This window comes from Marmota marmota, unplaced genomic scaffold (genome assembly GCF_001458135.2).
Source record: "Marmota marmota marmota unplaced genomic scaffold, marMar, whole genome shotgun sequence".
NCBI classification, from domain to species: domain Eukaryota; kingdom Metazoa; phylum Chordata; class Mammalia; order Rodentia; family Sciuridae; genus Marmota; species Marmota marmota.
Window position 1 is genome coordinate 4,411,811 of NW_026000142.1, and position 20,737 is coordinate 4,432,547.

The window sequence follows — 20,737 nt, forward strand, 5'->3', positions numbered from 1 at the left end:
GGTTGTTAAAAAGGAAAAAGCTATGAATTACGAAAAGCATTTATAACTTATAACAATTTACCCTGAATTTATAATATAAAAATCAGAACATGTTTCCTGATTCTACTTTTTTTTTCCAATGTAGGAATATCCTTTAGAAAATCCTTGTCAACCCAGCTTCTTTGCAGAATTTCCACTTACAGAAGGAGAGACAGGGCTGATATTAATTGCACCAACATGTACAGGTATTCATTTAGTACCTGTTGAATGTGTACTGTGAGACTGGTGGGGATAAAGTGGTAGGCTATCACGGACTTTAGCCTTTTACTGGGGATAAGGCAGGCAAACAAACCAACACCTGAGATAATTCCATGAGAGATGAGACCCTGAGCAAATAAAACAAGGCCATATGTGAGACAGAACAGTGGGTGGAGTGCATGAGGAACAGGGGTGGATCTCAGTGACTTTAAACAGCATATTCAAGTTCAGGTGACCTTTAGGCCGAGATTGGAACTATGAGGAGGAGCCATTCAAGGGAAGGTTTGGGGAAAGAGTATCCAGGCAGACCACAGGAAATATTTTGATAAGCTTGAACTTGCTTGATTGTGGCCTGAGAAGTGAGAAAAGGCCATTATGCCTGGAGGGTGGTGTGGGCAGTGTCAGTGGTATGGGAGAGAATTCTTAGGACAGGGAGGCAGAGCCAGGTGTGTCAGGAGCTTTGTTAGGTTCCAGAGATAATGTACAGAAGGCATTCTGAATAGTCCCTGGGACATAATAAGAACTAAGTAAACATAAGCTATCACTCTACTTATTACCTAATTTAATTTTCATAATAACTGTAAGTAAATATTTATTCTTGCCTCCATTTCAAGCACTAAAAAAACAAGGATAAGAGAAATTTTTTTAGGTTGTTCTCCCCAGGTCACAAAAGCTGGCAGGTGCAACTGTAGCCATATTGATTGGACAGGGAATTCATAGTCTCAAAGTCAGCCCATCTCTCACTGGGCAGCCTACATTTCAGAAAGCTCTGCCTGAGTCTAGGTCTATCCTCAGATGAACGGAAACCCTCTTCCACATAACAGACCTTCCTATGTAATTGACAACTAAGTCTCCCTTTAACCCTCTCTGTTTTGGGATAACCATGGTTTCTACCACCCTAGCCACCCTTCTGGGAAATTTGGAGCTCTTTTTTTAGTTCCATTAAATAATGTTAGATTCATTAACTTTAGTTTGCACATTAAATCCAGAGAACCTGTTGAATCCTTATCAGACCATGTATTGTATTACTCCTTTTGACGCCCTGTCACTCACAGAAATGTTATGGTTTCAAAGTTGTAATCTAAACCATTGGCATAAGTGTCCAGCAAGACAGTTAGTGGGCCTTCTACTAGTTATATTAATACTCTTGATCAACCAGGTAGGAATTCAGTTTGCTATATTACTAACTAGTCAAAGTATCTGCTTGGTTAATTCTTTCTAGAATTTTCCAGGGTTTAATACCATCTTATTAGGCTCTACTTTCCAGGTTATTTTACCCATGTCCTCTTAATTTTATTATTATTTTTAAATGTAAACATCTGCTGGACCCTTAGTTTTTTGAACCCTCCCCAATTCTGACTCCTCAGCTATCAATAGCAGCAACTCTTTGTAATAATTTTGACAGTAAACATTTATTGGGAATTTACCACATGCCATGCATTCCAACTAAGAGTTTGAAAAACAAATTAAGGCATGCTGGTGGCTATAGGAAAATTTGTTGATTTTAACAAAATGTACTGGGTGTAATTATTTGATTCTAGATCTTCCTGATTTTCAAATATAAAGCACACCTAGGCCTGCCCGGGTGAAGTGATGCTCACCTCTAGCTTGGCATCCAGGTCTGCATCAGAGGCGACAACATGTTCATCTTCCTTCTTCCCCGTGGCTTTAATGAAGGCCTGCTTCGTTTCCCAGTACTTCTGTTGCATCTTATTGACAACTGACTTATCTTGAGTATATCGATCCTGTAAGTCCCAGGAATAACTGCTGAAAACATATAAAGTACTATTTTATTCAATACTTTCATAAAGATTTAAGATATTATAGCATGAAAAATCTATCTAGATATGGTGTTCTAATATACATTGACATTTACAACATTCATAAACATGTAAGTACTTTCTTATATAGATATTACACCAAGAACATTAAATCAATTCTTTCTAACCTGCTCCAAAATTGCATAAGAGTGAGGAAATTTAGAATCATTTGTAGGAAGTCAAGAAACTACATCTTCAGGAGAATTTAGATATCAATAAGTGGACACACTCCTTTTAGAGGTGGAGAAAGTAAGGCCAAGAAGGCCAGGTGACTGGCTCCAGGCACCACGGGGAATCAGGGATGAAGGAAGATACCATGACACTCTCTCCATCCCACTGTACGGAATGAAGCGATGGCAAAGTAGAAAGAGGCTGAAAAACAACACACTTAACATCTGTTAAAGAAGATCTAAAATAATCAAACTCAGAACTAGGAAGTAGAATGGTGGTTAAGGCCGAGGGAAAAAAAAAGATAAACTGCTAATCAACATGCATAAAACTTTCATTTATGCAAGATGAGTAAGTTCAACAGATCTGCTGTATGATACTGCGCCTATAATTAACAATACTGTATTGTACACTTTGAACTTTTCTAAGAAGTAGGTCTTATGTTAGTTGTTCTTACCACAGTAAAGTAAACTAATGGGGCTGGGCATATGGCTCAGGGGTAGAGTGTCTGCCTTTCATGAATATGGCCCTGGGTTGGATCCCCAGTACCAAAAAATAAAATAAAATAAAAATTTAAAATATGTTACTGATTTCTAATGTCATAAACTACAAATTTTTCAAATAATTGCTTAAAATACAGATAGAAAGCCATTGTTCAGGAAGGTCATAAAGCAAATCAAAAAGAATATAAAGAAAAAACTAGAAACAAACTTAGAATGAAATGGGATTCCTTCAATGAAAGCAATGAGTACACCAAATGCTGGCGCAAAGTTTCCTGTTGGTGCTCCATCTTTCCCCCTGCTCTGTGTTCCTCCTATGTCTAAAGTTCCTGTTCCTAACTGCCACACAGGGCCCCTGACAACTTCCCTCTGCTGATATGTAACTTCTTTGACCCCAGCTCTAGATATGCCAGCTTATGTCCTGTGAGCTGCTTCATAGAATTAGATCAAAATACCAGAATCTCAAAGCACAATGATTTATACTCTCCTTCCTTGACATTTTCATTAAATCTATAACTTTTAATTCACATATCTTAAAAAGTCAGCATTTCAGATGACTTCCTTAACAATAGTTATTGCTGGTAAGAGAAGTAGGTTTATGGAAGACTTTCATGGTGGGCCTTATACCCTTCTGTAGTATTTAAACATTTTATTATGAGTTCACAAATAAGAAAATAAGATAAAAATATGCATAACATTTACGTAAAAGACAATCTGTCTATATAACATGCACATTAAAATATTGGAAGGATTAACCCCAAAGACTGTGGTTATTTCAGGGGAATGGGAGTCTCAAGAATAGGGCATAAAATGGATTTAATTTCATTCTCTCTCTCTCTCTCTCTCTCTCTCTCTCTCTCTCTCTCTCCAGCCATCATATTAACAACAACAACACAAAAATTTTATTTTGGCATGTATAAAGATATGAATTGGCATGAATATACTTTGTGTACAACTAGAGATATGAAAAATTGTGCTCTATATGTATAATAAGAATTAGTAATGCATTCTGCTGTCATATATAAATAAAGAATTAATTTAAAAATTTTATTTTGGAACAAAAAAGGAGGGGAAAGAGATCTAATGAATACCCACCAGCCTCTACCACTCAAAAAAAGAAGAATCTCAAATTTCAAAAGTTTAAGAATCTTGCTCAAAATCACCCAGGATTAAAATCCAGATGTTTTCTTCCACAGTTCAGTCATTTAGATGTACTCCGTAGCCCTTGTATTTTAGCAGCAAGCTCTAAAGTATAGTAAGCAGGAGAGTTTGGGAGGGCCTACTTCTTGGGGCTTTCCCATCTGCCTTAGGTGAGTAACTATTTGCCCAAGACTCCTGCCAGGATATGGCAGCCACTAAGAGAGTCACAAGATGGAACCAGCCCATGATCATGAGGCAAGGTAAGACAGAGAAAAAGAAGTCTGACAATTCTTAGATGACTGTCAAATGGGGATACTTAATTGCTTTTAAAAAATAATTACATTTTAAGATATGCAAAAGTTCTTTGAAGTTTGACATTGATGTTACCAAGGACTTGGGCCTAATTTCTTATCTAATGAGAAAGGAGGGATTAAAATGTGTATTTCTTTAATTAATTGTATATTTGAAAAATAAAATGGAATTCATTCTCATGATACAAATTAAAGAAGGTACAACGACAAAAATCTGCTTGCTGGTGGAGTCACAAGTACAAAAGGTTTAGAAGCACTGCATAAAGGGCTCTAGAACTTCCCATGGATTTAATATGCTATTTCTATATAATATGTTATTTCTACATAAATGAAAGAGCTAGCTTGGTTACCACATCTGTTCTATTCAGCATCATACACTTCAACCATGACTGGCTTCTGAATGTTCATGAAGGTTGCAGTTAGTAAGTCTGAATAGTGTGTGACAGCAGAACCATACTTTATTTCATAGATACCCTACATAACATTCCTTATGCCTTCCAAAGGTGGAAGGTATACATAAGATAGTAATAAAAATGCATCAACCTGGAAAGGTTATTTACTGCTAATGTGTCTCAATTGTTCCATTCAATAGACATTTGCTGAGCATGAACTATGTGATTTCTACTTTATTAGCTTATCCCAATTTAGTTAAGACAACACACTGCTTACCATTTGTGTCCTGACATGTTTTCTTCTTCTTCTTTTTCTACTGTTGTTGATGCGGGGAGAAGGGGCAGGGAAAAAGCATGAGAGGATACGTTATATTAAACCTGAAATAAAACAAACCTGAAATAAGACAAACGTGTTTAACAGTTACACATTATGTTACAATTAAACATTAATGTGACACATAAAAATTGTCAACCCAAGCCATTTCTGGTTGTATTTTAGGGCCAAACACTATTCCATAGTAATGCTGCATATCAGTGTGGAGAATGGCTCAGCTAAATTACACTGGAAGAAATATCCCAAATGGAGCTTAAGAAATGAACAGGCAATATACTACTACCTATTGTTGACATAATACCAATATTATGTACAATGAGCTGTGTAATAAAACCACCATGGTTTTAATTAGCTTTTAAATTAAATTTATTTTAACTGACATAGAAAACATAAAATTGTACCTATTAATGTGGTAACATGTAATGCTTCCATATAAAGAATTTCTTAGCACTGAAGAACAATACATTCCAGACAGCGGTTGTCTGCAGGGGATGTGATTTAAGTTTCAACATGTTAGGTTCAATGGTGAATTTATTGCATCCAGATTTGAAATATTTCATATTCAATGTTTTAAAGAAATGAACCAGCACATTGCAAAAACAAAACAAATTAAAAAAAATTTAAAACCCCCAAACCAAAAGATACCAATGAGAGTTTAAAGGAGGAAGCAATGTGATATTTAGCAGCCCAGCAATGAATTTTCATTTCATTAGTTAATACGGAAGCCACTTCTGGCCTTTGTCCTTACTCTATTTGCTCCCAGCCGGGAAGCTAGCCAGCCCAGGGGCAGAGCCAAGCAGCCCAGCCACGTGAGCAACACCTGCCTATGTAGGTACTGGAAAAAATGGAGAGCTCACTGCCCCAAAGGAGTGGCCTCAGGCTGCCACAGTGAGTGCTCAGCATGTGACCACTTTAGATGCTCCACAAAATCAACCCAATCCTTCTCTGTCTCAGACAGGGTCCTCAAAACCAGTACCCCTAAAAAGATTAGAAATTTCCTAGGCTTTAAAAAAGTGGTTTAGGGAAGTAACTTTAGGTGTTGAAATTCCAGATTTCAGGAAGGGGAGGAGGAGGGTAGAGGAGAAAGAATGTTTAGATGTTTCTGCAATGATTGCATCCCATAATTGATCTCTGTTCCTCATGCAGGACACTCAGATATTTGGACAAGTGGCTCTGGGGATGACATTCAGCATGAGTGTGCTTTATAGCTTTGCCCTCAGTGTGGCCATGGAGGGACCACAAACTTCCAGTTCTCTCACAACACACACAGCTTGCTTGCAAGTACGCATTTCCTTTAGCTCAAGATTTTCAACAAAATTTCTCACAAAAAGAAGTTGTTCAAAACAAATGAAATTGCCATGGTTTTTCCTAAGTTCCATTTTACCATGAACTACAAGGATAGTTAATGCTTTTTGATTAATGTTTTTATTGTGATAAAAAACACTTTTCTCTCTTAATTCTTAAGTATACAGGACATTTTTTATTTGTTTGTTTTGGTTACTGGAGATTGAACCCAATGGCACTACATCCCCAGCCCCTTTTTAATTTCTAAATTTTGGAGACAGCCTCTCATTAAGTTGCAAAGGCTGGCCCCAAACTTGGGATCCTCCTGCCTCAGCCTCCCTTCATTAGGATTACAGATGGGTGCCACTGCACCCTGTTCAGTATTGTTCAATATGTGAACATTGCCATACAGTGGATCTCTAAAACTTACTCATCTTGCATGACTAAAACTTTATACCCACCTAATAGCAACTCTTCTGTATCCTTTTTCCAATCCCTGGCAACTCCCTTATTACTTTCTGATTCTATGAGTTGACTACTTTGGATACTACATATAAATGGAATCATGCAGTATTTGTGCCTTTGTGATTGGTTTCTTTCACTTTGCATAACCTTCTTCAAGTTTATCCAGATCGTAACATGTGACTGGATTTCCTCCTTTGGTAAAGCTGGATGGTATTCATTGCATGCAACACATGCTGTCAGTGGTCATCTGGGCTGCTCCCCCATTTAGCTATTATAAATAATGGTGCAATGGTGATGGATGTTATATATCTCTTTAATATATCTTTCTTTTGGATATATGACCAGAAGTGGGATTGGAAGATTGGTAGTTCTATTTTCAATTTTTTGAGGGACTTCCATACAGTTTTCCATAGTGGCTGCACAATTTTACAATCCCACCAACAGCACAGGATGATGCTGTATCTCTACATCGTGTCAATGCTTATCTTCGTTTTCATGTTTTAGTGGTTTCAGTCAGGTGATAGCCTATTATGGTTTTGATTTCCCTGATGATTAGCAATATTGAGTATCTTTTCATATTTGTTGCCAATTTGTTCATTTTCTTTGGAGCAATACCTTTTGAAATCCTTTGCCCATTTAAAAATTGGATTATGTTTTTCTGTTACTGAGTTAAAGAAGTTCTCTCTGTATTCCAGATTTTAACTCCTTATTTAATATATAGTTTGCAAATATTTACTACCATTCTGCAGGCTGCCTTTGATTTTGTCTCTGTTGATTGCTTCAAAGGAATCAACTTTATGATTACTAAAATATCTAACAATTGAAATTTTTTTATGTTAATGACAAAAATTACTGAGAAAACTGCTCACTCTACATAGATTTCCAGGCTATTCCCAGATCATCATGGCTTGTGGCAGTTTTTGCTGACATACTATTTACAAACCATTGGAATCTTCTGGAGTATTACCATGCAGATTTATGATCCCCTTCCCTTCCCTGCTGACATACAGTCTCTAGGAATGGGTCTGGGAATCCATGTTTTTGACAAAAATTACAAGTGATTTTTAAGCACATTAAAGCCTAAGAGCCATAGTTAAATGACACACAGGATATGTCCCTTGTTTCTTCAACAAACTGCTGTATTATACGCCACTAGAGTAAGGAGTGTGGATGGCCAAGTCAGGTAAGCTCTCCAGAGCACATGTGAAGGTCTCAGGAGAAGCTAGTGCTCACATCTCTTTTTATACCTGTCCCAACTCCACATTAGAGACATTCTTAAGATAACCAGACCCAATCCATCCCATCTTGCTCTATCACTTTTCAAACCCAACACTGTCAAAATCACTACCTTAAAAATCATCATTGAGGCTGAGGTTGTGGCTCAGTGGTAGAGCACTTGCCTAGCATGTGTGAGGCACTGGGCTCAATTCTTAGCACTACATAAAAAAAAATCAATAAAACAAAGGTCCATCAACATCTAAAAAAATTCAAAAATAATTATAATCCTAAAACACTGATTTCTGTCCAACACTTTGGTTTATCAAACATTCACCGAGCATCTAATAAATCTAGAGTAGACACTGTCTCTGGCCTCAAGGAACTTGTAATCTAGATGCTGTGCTCTGCAGAAAAAACACTATCAACTGAATATGTAATTTTAAATGATCTCTTAGCTGTGTTCAAAAATGAATAAGAAATAGTGAAATAAATTTTAATATTTTATTTAATTCAGTATATTTAAAACATCTCAACATATAATCATTATTAAAATACTAATAATATGTTTGCATTTGTATATTTGTACCAAATCTGAAATATATTCACTCAGAGTGAATCTCAATTCAGACTTGACATGTTACATATTCAGTAGCTACAAAGGGCTAGTGTGTTAGTCAGGTTTTCGTCACTGAGACCAAAAGACCCAACAAGAACAACTTAGAGGAGGAAAAAATTTATTTTGGCTCACTGTTTCTGAGCTTCAGTCCATGGTCAGCTGACTCCATAGCTCTAAGCCAGAGGTGAGGGAGAAGAACATTGTAGTGGAAGGGAGTGGTACAGGAAAGTTGCTTAGTTTGAAAACCAGGAAGCAGAGAGCTCCATTCATCAGGGACAAAATATAAACCCCAAAGTCACACCCCCAGTGACCTCCTTCCTCCAGTCATACCCTACCTGGCTACAGTTACCACCCAGTTAATCCAGTCCAGTGGATTAATTCACCAATTAGGTTACAGTTCTCATAATTTACTTATTACATGTACCTCTCAACATTCTTGCATTGTCTCTCACATGAGCTTTGAGGAGATACCTTGTGTCCAAAATATAATTTAGTGACTATAGTATTTAGTGAAAAGTTAGTAGTAAAGACAGATGCATAAACATAATTTCTAGAATAAGGAGACCCTGAACATTTGGAAGCAAACTATAATAAGACCTTTATGAATCTCAACATTTAATAAATTTTGCTGTTAAAATATCATTTCCCTGTAAAATGGAGTAAAGTCTATGATTAATACTTCAATTTACAATTCTACAAAGGAATCTTCCTGTTCATCCACCAGGCACTCACAAAACGAGCCCCAAATGAATGGTGTCCTGTCTCAAGCTTCCTGACAGCACAGAGAAGAATGCCTGAAACTGCAGCTGCTGTCTCACCTTGGCAGACAAACAAAGGAGAGCAAGGATCGTTGCTTAGGGACCATGAGCACCCGTGATGAAAGGCCGAACCCAGTAACTCAGGAGGCTTAGGCAGGAGGAGCGCAAATTCAAGGCCAGCCTCAGCAACTTAGCCAGGTCCTAAGCAACTTAGCGAGACCCTGTGTCCAATGAAAAAATAAAAAGGGCTTGGATATAGCTCAGTGGTTAAAAGGCACCTGGTTCAATCCCCAGGACCAAAAGACACAAATAAAAGAAAACGCCTGAAGCAACAGTACTGACTCCGTCAGCAGTACTGTCCCCTGTGAATGTCTGTGTTTCACTCTTAATCTGTCTCCTCAAGGAAGACAAAGTGGTTGCACCAATAACAAGAAAGACCTGTAGAAGTCGAGTTCTAAAAGTTAAAAAATCAATGGGAAGTGAAATATCTTATTTTGATACAACCCTGGGAGGGTGGGAATACATTGGTGAGGGGCCGGCTGTGAGTCTGTGACAGCAGTAAAGGGGGAGGGTGTCTTTCTGCTCAGGGTTGGAACCTTCTACTTATGTGACACTAAAATGACCAACCTCATCCCATGAGACTTTCCAGGCTGCATCTCAATGGGGTTGCAATGTGTTCACCTCATGATCCAAGGTCAGGCTTTAAAGCCACAGCTGTTCTCAGCCACACCATCCAGCTGAGAGATCTTGCCCTGAGAGATAACTGAGAACAGGGAAGAGGGATACTGTATTCAGTTTTTGTTTTGGGGTTATGTAAACAGCGATGCCCCATTTCCCCTCTTTCTATATACTTTTTTGTGCTGAGTCCTCAATTTTAGTCTCCTATGTTGATGAACAAAAGACAACAATACCTGCATCATTTGTTTTTACTTCCAGGTGCCACTTAGAAACTATTTTGGACAAACCGAACAGCTTGAATATAAGCTAAAGGTCTTCCTTATCACCCTTAAGTACAGAATGCGAAAGGAAGTCCAACTAGAGAAGTTTGGCTGCCTTAAACCTGATACTAGACTCACTCCTTGGAAATATAAGAAGGCACCTTCATTCCATATAGGTTGGCTTCAGCTGCAATGAGCACTGGTGTGGCCTCAAACCCTTACTTATGAGCTTCTTCAAGGCAATGGAATTAGCTGATGGTACCTCTGATTACACTGGAATTGTGTGAAGAATCTAAAATTCTTAAGCCAACCCTTACTCAGAGAAAAGGTAAGGTCAGTCATCATTCCCACCATATTGGTACTCTCAATCCACAAAAATATTTGCATAGACAACTGGCTTCTTCTTGAATCACATTTTCTAAGCATGGTGTATTTCTTGTGCAAGGTTTCTTGTCTAAAATTAATTGCCTTTTCAACTTTAGTAATAGAAGTTTCTCTTCCATTCAGTGAGTAGTTTTTCCATTAGTTGAACTACTAGTTAACCCTGAATCCAGAATCCCCTTTTCCTGCATCTGTACTGAGCATGTGGTAAAATCTGTTGAATTACATACGTGAACAAATGCCAAATTTGTAATTTTCCTTTCTAATTTATTCAAAGTTCCTCTTTTTCTGGATAAAAATGGATGCAACTTTGTAGCTCTCCAGTTCTGATGTACATATGGGGATTTAGTTTTATTTGGGAGGTGAACTATTTTCTTCCCCCACAAGACATGTACTTTCCAGAAGAACAGAACAGTCTTACAGTGTTGTGGGTACAAAGTTGTACATTCGAACCAACCCACAGTGAAATCACTTCTTCCCAAATACCGGTGTCACAGTGCCACATGACATTGAATCTAAGGTACAAATCTCTTTACATTTCAGCATTCCTGAAACTGAATGTAGTTTAGTACCATGTCCTTGTCAAGTATTTGGCAGTCATTTTTCTTTCTTAATGGAAAAAGGATGGTAAGACCTCCTTATATTTGATGAAATGCAGAACAATTCTTTAAAATTAAACCTCAGTAAAATTGCACATCACCCAGCTATATGCTATTTGCACTGTAGCTGGAAAAGAGAATCTGTGCTCAAGGAATCCCCAGTATTGCCTGTGGCTGAGAATGAGTGCTACAACAGAGGAAGGTGCCTGGGGTTCCAGGGACATTGGGATTGGGGGCAGAGCTGGCTTCCTATGCAGGCTCTGAACTGTCTCTAAGAATTGGTGGTTGCCCGTCAGGCAAAGGGTGGGAGTGTGTGTGTGGAGTAAGCAGAGAGAAAGAAAGGAACAAATTCTTCCACAGCAGAGCTGCAGGTGGTGCCTGTAACCAAGCATAAGCATTAGGGCAAACACAGGCACCAGTCACAGAAAGCACTTCAGGAGGACTGGAAGTCATAATTCAGAGCCTAAAGTGAGTGAGAAACAACAGGACGAAGCCCCTTCCTCCTGAAGTAGGGAACCTGCGATCCTGCAAGGGCCAGCCAGCCTGGGAGTGCAAAGCCAGGGCTTCAAGGCTGGCTCCTATGTAGCCTCATGAATAGAAGAAATAAAGATTTATCAGAGGTCCTAGGTGACAAGGTAAAAACCAATAGAATGTCTACATGTTTCTTTTGGTGGAATATGTTGTCATCATTTTTTTTTTAGATCCTGGTCACTTTCTCTTCTGTCAAGAAGGTCTTCTATAATTTCTTATGAGGTTATCTAAGTGTGTTTTGAATATGAATATTGCAATGGCTGCAGTAGAAACAATGAAAAAAACTGGAACAATTTCTCCAGGCCATAATTAACTGCATTTACTATTGATTTAAAATCTTGATTCATCAGTTGGTGTCCTCATGTGATTGAAAAGAGATCCTCAGGGAAGGTAGGAAGTTCAATTAGCCTTCCATTTTTTTTTAAAGCTAAACATTGAAGTAATTTGATTTTGATTAGTTTTTAGGGACTTTTTTTTCCTATCAGATAGCACACAGATTTTCCTTCACATTTTGATAAGGTTCTGATTACTTGAGCGTTCCAATGGATGCTATTTCTGGTTTTGTGTCTCCTGCAAGTGATTTTTGACATTTCATAAATTCATGAGTAAATGTGAAGCAGGATCATGCTTTAATTTTCTGAGTCAGCAAATCTTACAAGAGGAAAACAGAATTCTGACCTTATTCAAGGAAGCTAAATGATGGGTGAGTTTTTATTTAAGCCCTACAGATGCAAGTCACTGCTAAAATTTGCATTTACTGGGGTCTTATGATATTTTCAAAAGATCATTTTATTTACATTTCCAAGTAACGCAGGTGTTATATAAAAGCAGTAATGAAGCTTAATGATTCCCTAAACTATTAAAATCTATTCCTAAAGTAAATATATTTATAATTTGTACTGGGGATTGAACTCAGGGACACTCAACCACTGAGCCACATCCTCAGCCCTATTTTGCATTTTTAGAGATAGAGTCTCACTGAGTTGCTTAATGTTTCATTTTTGCTGAGGCTAGCTTTGAACTTGTGATTATCTTGCCTCAGCCTCCTGAGTGCCTGGGATTACAGGCGTGTGCCACCGTGCTTGGCTCTAAAGTAAATATTTTTAATGTCTCCCAATATGTTCTTTAGTAAAAACTGATACATGTATGACCATGCCACAGATGTGTGTCTCCTCTGAGTCCCTTCACCCATTTGGCTTCTCTTTTTTCATCTTTAAAATATCAGATCAAACTAGTTGACATCTAGGATGTCCTCAGTAACCAAAACTATTTAACTGCTTTCAGAGACATTTATATCTAAGCAAAAGCTTACAGATAAAGAACACATTTTCTCTTTAAAAAATGATAATTGGAGCTTGATGTGGTGGTGCACATGCCCTAAGCAACTTAGCAAGACCATGTCTCAAAATAAAAAAATTAAAAATCTGGGGATGTGGCTCAGTGGTTAAGTACCTGTGACACCAGAAAAAAATAATAATAACAAGAACAAAAAAGATGAGGAAATTGGGTTCTAAAAATGGAGATAACTTGCCCAAGATCAGGTTCAAGATCAAGTCCACAAGGAGAAATGCTGAGAATGAAACACCAATGAGCCAATTAATAACCTCCTCAGCCTTTCATCTATTCCAAAAGATGGTTCTCAAAGGAAAATATCAAATATAACAGAAAATAAGGGGGGCAAGCTATTTGAAATGCTATCATCTTCAACATTAGTATTATTTTAAAATACCATATCCTTAGTAAACAAATTAAAAACAATAAACCACAAACTCAAAATGTTCAAGAAGGGTGTGGTCTAATTCTTAAACCTCTCTCCTGCATAAAGCCTTGCTTTCAAAGGATGATCCTGTGAGTATGTGTAACAACAAAAATTGTAGCAGCAATAACAAAGAGCCTGGCATTTGCATAGTAAATCTGAAGGAAATCTACAAGAGCTAATCATATAAAATGGATTAGTAGAGTAGAAACAAAGAACAAATACGTTGCCTTTGCTAAAGAAAAGAGTACTTGTTAAAAAGGAAGGGACCTGAAATTTACTGTATAAAATGTATTTACCTTTGACTTTATTCAGGTTGGTTCATGTACTTTTCAAATGCCAATTCAAATTTAGTATACAGATCTTAATCTGCATTTACTGTGGCCTTTTCTATAAAAGCTTAACCTCAAAAGGTGAAGAATGAAGGAACACCCTAGTCAGACAAGGTCTCAATCAACTTCCGGGAGGAAATACTATCCCCTTCAACTGTCAGCATAGAACATTATTAAAATGATAGAACTAAATGTTATCCTTAAATTACATTTCGATTGGGATCCAATTATGAAACTTGGAAGGTTCTTATGTTACTTTAAAAAAATGATACCAAGTATGAAATTTTTTAACGTAAGTATAATGTGAGAGAAATGAATTTTACCCTGTAAGACTATGCTATCCAATATAGCAGCTGCTAGTCACATGTGGCTAGTGAGCACTTGAAATACGGCTAATCTGAATTTAGATGTGCTCAATATGTTAAACTCAGTAGATTCCAAAGACAGCAACCAAAACAAAACAAAAGATCTCATTAATAAATCTATATTTTACATTTATTTGTACTTACATAGATTATTTCTATCTCATTGATATATTTATATTTAAATTTTATAACTACATTTATATTATATTTATGTGTAAGTATAACATATACATGTATATTATAGAATACATGTATATAAACATTATACATATTATACACTACATATGTATGTATTTTATAGTTCCTTTTCTATTTTATGTTGAAATAATATTTTTGATATAGTGAGCTAAATACAATATATTATCAAGTTAATTTCACCTGTCTTATTTTTATACTTGAACTAAAAATATTTTACTACAACCAGAATACTATATATATATATATATCTGCCATTATATTTTTGTTGGACAGTCTTGGTGTGTGGCATTAGGCAAATAAGCAATTAATTAATTCTACAACTTGGGTCACAGATATTCTGTACTGGATACAGTATCTTTACTCAGTTTTCTGCCAAATATCTGCTTATTATTCTGCCAGAGATGCCACTAAAAACATAAAATTATACATATATGTGTGTGTATATATTTATATATATTCATATATATACACAAAACAGTTACACTTCATATTTTCAAAATAAGTTATTCCAGAAAGGTAGAAATCTATGAGAAAAATGTATTTTTTTTCTTCACATCAGATTCATATGAATGATAATTGTAGTGTATGTATTACTATAAGAGCATCAGAAGCCACAAATATAAAGTATACACATATATTTGTAGATGAAATACAGATACTTCATATATAAATAGAATAGCTACTAATCATGTAGTGAGGAGGAAGAATATGAATGTAGGGGCCATGATTTTGTAAAATTGCAGGCAAGCATAATGTCAGCAATCAGAGGTAATTAGGGAGATACTGTTCTTTCTTTAAGGCTAAATTCATAATTTAAAGCCCCTTAAAGAGATGGTCAAACTATTTTTTACAAGTCTGTGGGACCTCCTAGGTGAGACCTAGGAGAAAATTTAGAGATCAACCTCCTCTTTTCATGGATCAGGGAACTAAGGATCAAGATTCAAGGAGATTTCCAAAAGCACTGAATAGACCTCATTTCATTAGTCTTAAATTACTGAAATAAACAGACACCAGTGTGTGGTTTACAAAATGTCAATGCTGTGAGCCAGTCCTGTAAACAAACCACCATGGCTCCTTTCTCTGGAAATGGCTTGAATTCTAGCACTTTCTTTGGTTAAGTCATGGCAAGAAAAATATGTTTGAATTTGGGCTGGCTTCCTAGCAAGGAATGAAGGATAATTTCCAGGCAGGAAAGCAGGAAGACAAGTCAGCAGCAAAGAGAAGCAGATAGAAATGAAAAACTCTCCATATACCCCCAGCTATCAGAGTCACCCTTGCCTCTGTTGGGCCATCTAGTTGGTGTTATTTAAGAACTAATAAAGGCTCCTTTTTCCAGGTTCTCTCTACTTTCTCACAGAATTAGTTTATCAGATTACATAGTAAAGCCCAGTGCTTATAAGGCAAAAGATTGTTTCGATGAGGATCAGGAAAGACAGGAGTCACTGGGTATATGCCAGGTAGGGCAGGCCTAGGTAGAATAAGCAGGAAGTTGCATGAAGGCACCAAGCTCCAGGTCAAGATAGCAAAGAGAAAAGCAAGAAGAAAGAAGCAGAAAGTGGGCATTCTTCAAAATGATGTCAGTGTTGTGGAGAACAGCACAGAGCAGACAGTACTGATGAGAAGACCCTTAACTCCTGGCCTTTAGGGAGCAGCCGGTGGAATAACGTTCTTCAGATGGATGAAGGAATTTTTACACATTCTGGAATCCATCGCCTGAGCACTGTGCTGAGCACCTTCTTTCAAAGCTTCTGATCCTGGGTCACCACTGCTCACATCTTTGGAACTATCCAGCACCAGGGCCACTGACTTTCCCTTTCTTCTCTCTGGGAAGAACAAGGCCCATCCTCTTGCCCTTCCCCAAGGTAGGCCATCTATTAATCCTGTTTCAAGTCCATCGGTCTCCCCTGATTTCTGACCTCAGCACACATTTGTTGACCTCTTTTCCCCTGTGGTTACCACCTTCCTCCTTTTCTTCACAGTCAGAGTTGTTCAAAGTCTAGTTCCTTTCTCCACCATACCGGAGACAGTCTTTCACTATAGGTCAAACTGAATCCTCATCTCACTTGACCTTTGACTATGTTTTCTTCCATTCTCAAAATCTCCCCCTTCCTTGATTTCTCAAGAAACACTCTCTAAAATTTGATTTTCATTGTTAGTTTGTCTTCCTCTGCATCTATGTTGCATATATCCGTGATCCATAAGGTTTCAGTCTTGGCTTCCTTTTAAGACACTTTACTTGCTCTTTCTAGGTGCTTTGTACCCCTTCCACACTTCAACTACAGCTATATACCAATATCTTCCAAAATTAAACACCTCTCCAGAGGACCACATCCAACTCTCCATCTCTTGACTATAATCTTCACCTGGATATTCCACAGGCACTTCAAATTTGGCACATCTAAAATTAACTACTCTCTTCCCATCTCCACCTTGGAGTCATTCTTCTGGTAACCCCTATGTTAACTGCTACCACTAAATCCACTGAATGCCTAAGTAGAGAACTTGATTTCTCTCTCATCTCTTGCAGCCAGTCCTCTGCATCCTTCCTCCTAAAAGTAATGAAGTTCCTCTTCTTTTTGTTTTCACAGGGAGGCCTTAGTCTAGACCTTCAAGGAAATACTATCCCTGTATCTGCCCACTCCAATCTTTTATACTAAGTCTGCAATATTACTGTGAAATGCAAATCTAATCACACTGCTTTCCAACTCCAAATGCTTTAATTGCTTTCTCTTGCCACTAGAGAAATTCTGAATTTCTTGGCAAAAAACCCAGCTATCTCATATTCTGGTTCTTTTCTTCCCGTTTTACTCTACCTCACAAGGATCTGTTCCTTCCAGTCATTGCAGACAGCTAGAGCTTCCCTGAATAAACTCTTCTATTTCATGGCTTTGAGAGAATTTTTTCCACTTGTAAAGCCCTCCCCTTTTCTGTCCAGTGGACCAATTTACAACTTTCTTCAAGACTCTCCCTAAATATCACCTCCTCAGTGAAGCCTTCTCAACCCGGTATGGGCCCTCTGTCCCTTCTCTGCCAGGGGTCTTCCCCTGGAGAATTGACTACACCATGCTGGGTGTACCACTTCCCTTCTGTGACCCTCCTGCAATGGGCTTATTACATCCACATCTTGTTGGACATCATAGGTCCTTTAAGAGCAGGGATCCTTAAAGTTCATCCTTCACCTCTTTAACAGCAAGCACAACACCTGAATCATAGTAGGAATTTAGTAAACACATGCTGCATAAGGGTCTATGCGTGTGGGCTACCATTTACTGAGGCTTTACATGAGTAAAGCACTTAACACGAATATTTCATTTCCACAACACTATTGAGGGGATAGTGGCCCACTTTACAAGTGACAAAAAAAAGAAAAAGAAAAAGAAAAACTTAGAAAGATGAAGCAATCTGCCCAAAGTCAAGAACTACTAAACTCAAGTCTGCTTTCAATCCCTGTGCTCCTGTCTTTAACTACTCTATTCTACTCCTGGATGAAAGGAATTGGGTTAAAGGGGTATTTCTATAAAACAATCTCACCGAATCACAGACTCAGGTGCTGTGTTAGTCCCAAGTCTGCTGCCACCATGGTGCTACCATGCACAAAAAAACTGCAATTGCTGATGGACATAAAGAGATAGAGGCACCGTTTATCAAAGGTAGCACCTTGCTCTCTGATTAAGGGTGCCCTATCCTGGAAACATCAAGCAGAAAGCTGGACTTCCTCTAAGTACTATCATTTCAGACACTGGTGCCCATGCCCTATTCTGTGAACACAGAATTGGGAGTAAGTGATGGTAATAATGGTAGTGATGATAATAATGGAAAGGATTTTGATATGCTGTTCTTGAAAAGTAGTTAGAGCACTTTAGAGTTGCTCCTGGTATAATACTCTTACCACCTAGAAGTAGAGGACCATTCTGCTTTGGACTCTCAGGAGTCACAATTAAACATTTTAATCTATTTATTCAGTTATCTATCTCTGAACACATAGACTTTGTATTTTCCACTCCACAGTACTGTATTATATTCAGTTGTCTTTTTCAATCATCCTTGTTTAATTTCATGTATTTTCTGCTAAATTTGTTCTAAACTTGACCCCTGCAATGATCTCTAATTCTAATGCCCTTTTAATATCAGTCCTCTATTTTCTACTGATACCTCCACCTCCATAACTATCCTGCACATAATTGAAATCTGTTCTGTGTTTACACTGATTAATGCATTTAATCCTCTCAGCTCACAGATGATCAAACTTATTCAGGGCCATTCAGCAAATAGAGGACAAACATGCATATCAGGGTCCAGAAAAAGGACTATCTGCCAGCATTCTCTCCCTTACCTCTGTGCCTTTTGTACATGGATTTTCTGTTTAGACTCTCCCACTATCCTCAGTCCTATCCACCTGCTGAATTCCTATTGGTCCCCCAACATTCAAGGGTAACTTCCTTCATGACCCCTCTCAGGTTTCCTCTTCCCTTTCTTCTGCCTGGATGGAGTACCTGTTCCATGAGCTTCATCACTCCTTGTGCCTCTCTTGATTCCCTCACTGCTTTTGCTGAATGGTAATTGTCATCTGGCTCTGCTTTCTCCTTTACTAGGATGCAATTTCCTCCAGATCATGGTAGGATATGGGTCTGGTGTTGAGATTCCCAGCATTTAGCACAGTGCATGGTACATGGTATGTATACAACAAATATTTATTGAACACTGAGCAAATGACCCAATTCTCTGATTTGGTCAAAGGCCTCATGAATGATGTCACCTGCCTTAACTGGGCGGCGGGGGGGGGGGGGNGGGGGGGGGGGGGGGGGGGGGGGGGGGGGGGGGGGGGGGGGGGGGGGGGGGGGGGGGGGGGGGGGGGGGGGGGGGGGGGGGGGGGGGGGGGGGGGGGGGGGGGGGGGGGGGGGGGGGGGGGGGGGGGGGGGGGGGGGGGGGGGGGGGGGGGGGGGGGGGGGGGGGGGGGGGGGGGGGGGGGGGGGGGGGGGGGGGGGGGGGGGGGGGGGGGGGGGGGGGGGGGGGGGGGGGGGGGGGGGGGGGGGGGGGGGGGGGGGGGGGGGGGGGGGGGGGGGGGGGGGGGGGGGGGGGGGGGGGGGGGGGGGGGGGGGGGGGGGGGGGGGGGGGGGGGGGGGGGGGGGGGGGGGGGGGGGGGGGGGGGGGGGGGGGGGGGGGGGGGGGGGGGGGGGGGGGGGGGGGGGGGGGGGGGGGGGGGGGGGGGGGGGGGGGGGGGGGGGGGGGGGGGGGGGGGGGGGGGGGGGGGGGGGGGGGGGGGGGGGGGGGGGGGGGGGGGGGGGGGGGGGGGGGGGGGGGGGGGGGGGGGGGGGGGGGGGGGGGGGGGGGGGGGGGGGGGGGGGGGGGGGGGGGGGGGGGGGGGGGGGGGGGGGGGGGGGGGAGACACTATTCTCATCATGTGCAATGCAGTGTAGGACATCCTTTTCTCAGCTTTTTTGTGAACTCATTGTTTCTCACCAGGTTTACAAAGGGACAGTAGTTAACAATTATCAGGGAATGGCCACTTCTCAGACACTGAGGTATATGTTCACCCATACCACTTCTTATCTTCACAACATTGCCATGTTGACACCATTCCCTTTTTATAATGAAGCTCAAAATCAGTTATCTTCAGTAATTTGGCTACAGTCATATGGAAAGAAGGCTTTGTATTAAAAGCATGCACAAAGTGCTCTATCATGTACAGTCATCCCTTACCTCCAGAGATTCATTGGCATTTGTGAAAATTACTTACAGACCCAAAATAAACAACAACAAAGACAACAAAACCCAAGTTAATCTGGATTCTGGAATAGTGAAATCATGGTCAACTAGGATTTACAGGGGTTCCATGGCACTCTTACCACATGCATTGTCCAAGGCAAATCATGCCTATAATCTTAATTTTCTTATCATATAGGTAAAACTGTAATACCTACTTAACTCGAAGGGAATTGTGTACCAAATCATGTTTGTCAAAATGCTTGTCAAAGAGGAGAAAAGATGCACAATTTGGAGCACTGTGCTGGATAGTTCGGTGCAGTATTTCTCAAATAAGAGAGAGAAGATCTTGAGCAACATAACTACTTGAGATGTTAAGGGTAAATGGGGAAGCCAGGCTAAGAATCCACATTAAGTCCTCAAATGACTCTTTGAACACTAAACTTGAGAAATATCTTGTGAAAATGGCAACATTTTCACATGGGAATCTTATTAAAATGTAGATTTGAATTCAGTGGGTCTGAAGGGAAGGGTTGAACAGACCAAGATTCTGCATTTTTAATATGCTCCCAGAGAAAGCTTGCTGCTAATCCACAAACCACATATTATTTGAGTCTTATTTACTATGCAAAGTGTATATATATATATATATATATATATATATATATATATATATATACACACACACACA

The 20,737-nt window shown here is 39.5% G+C and overlaps 1 protein-coding gene across 10 annotated transcripts in view; it reads right to left on the reverse strand.

Annotated features, from left to right (window-relative positions):
• Nucleotides 1–20,737, reverse strand: part of Ica1 (islet cell autoantigen 1) — a 152,432-nt gene that overhangs the window by 122,222 nt on the left and 9,473 nt on the right. For 5 of the 10 annotated variants that reach the window (XM_015488251.2, XM_015488249.2, XM_015488254.2 and 2 more), the window contains exons 2-3: nucleotides 4,846–4,962; nucleotides 1,839–2,004 (exon numbers count right to left, since the gene is read on the reverse strand). In XM_015488251.2, coding sequence (XP_015343737.1) covers nucleotides 1,839–2,004; nucleotides 4,846–4,862 — 183 coding nt within the window. In that variant the 5' untranslated portion in view covers nucleotides 4,863–4,962. Of the gene's footprint in view, nucleotides 1–1,838; nucleotides 2,005–4,845; nucleotides 4,963–9,870; nucleotides 10,474–20,737 lie in introns of those variants that run through there. The other 5 variants (XM_015488252.2, XM_015488250.2, XM_048785992.1 and 2 more) reach the window with 4 other exon arrangements.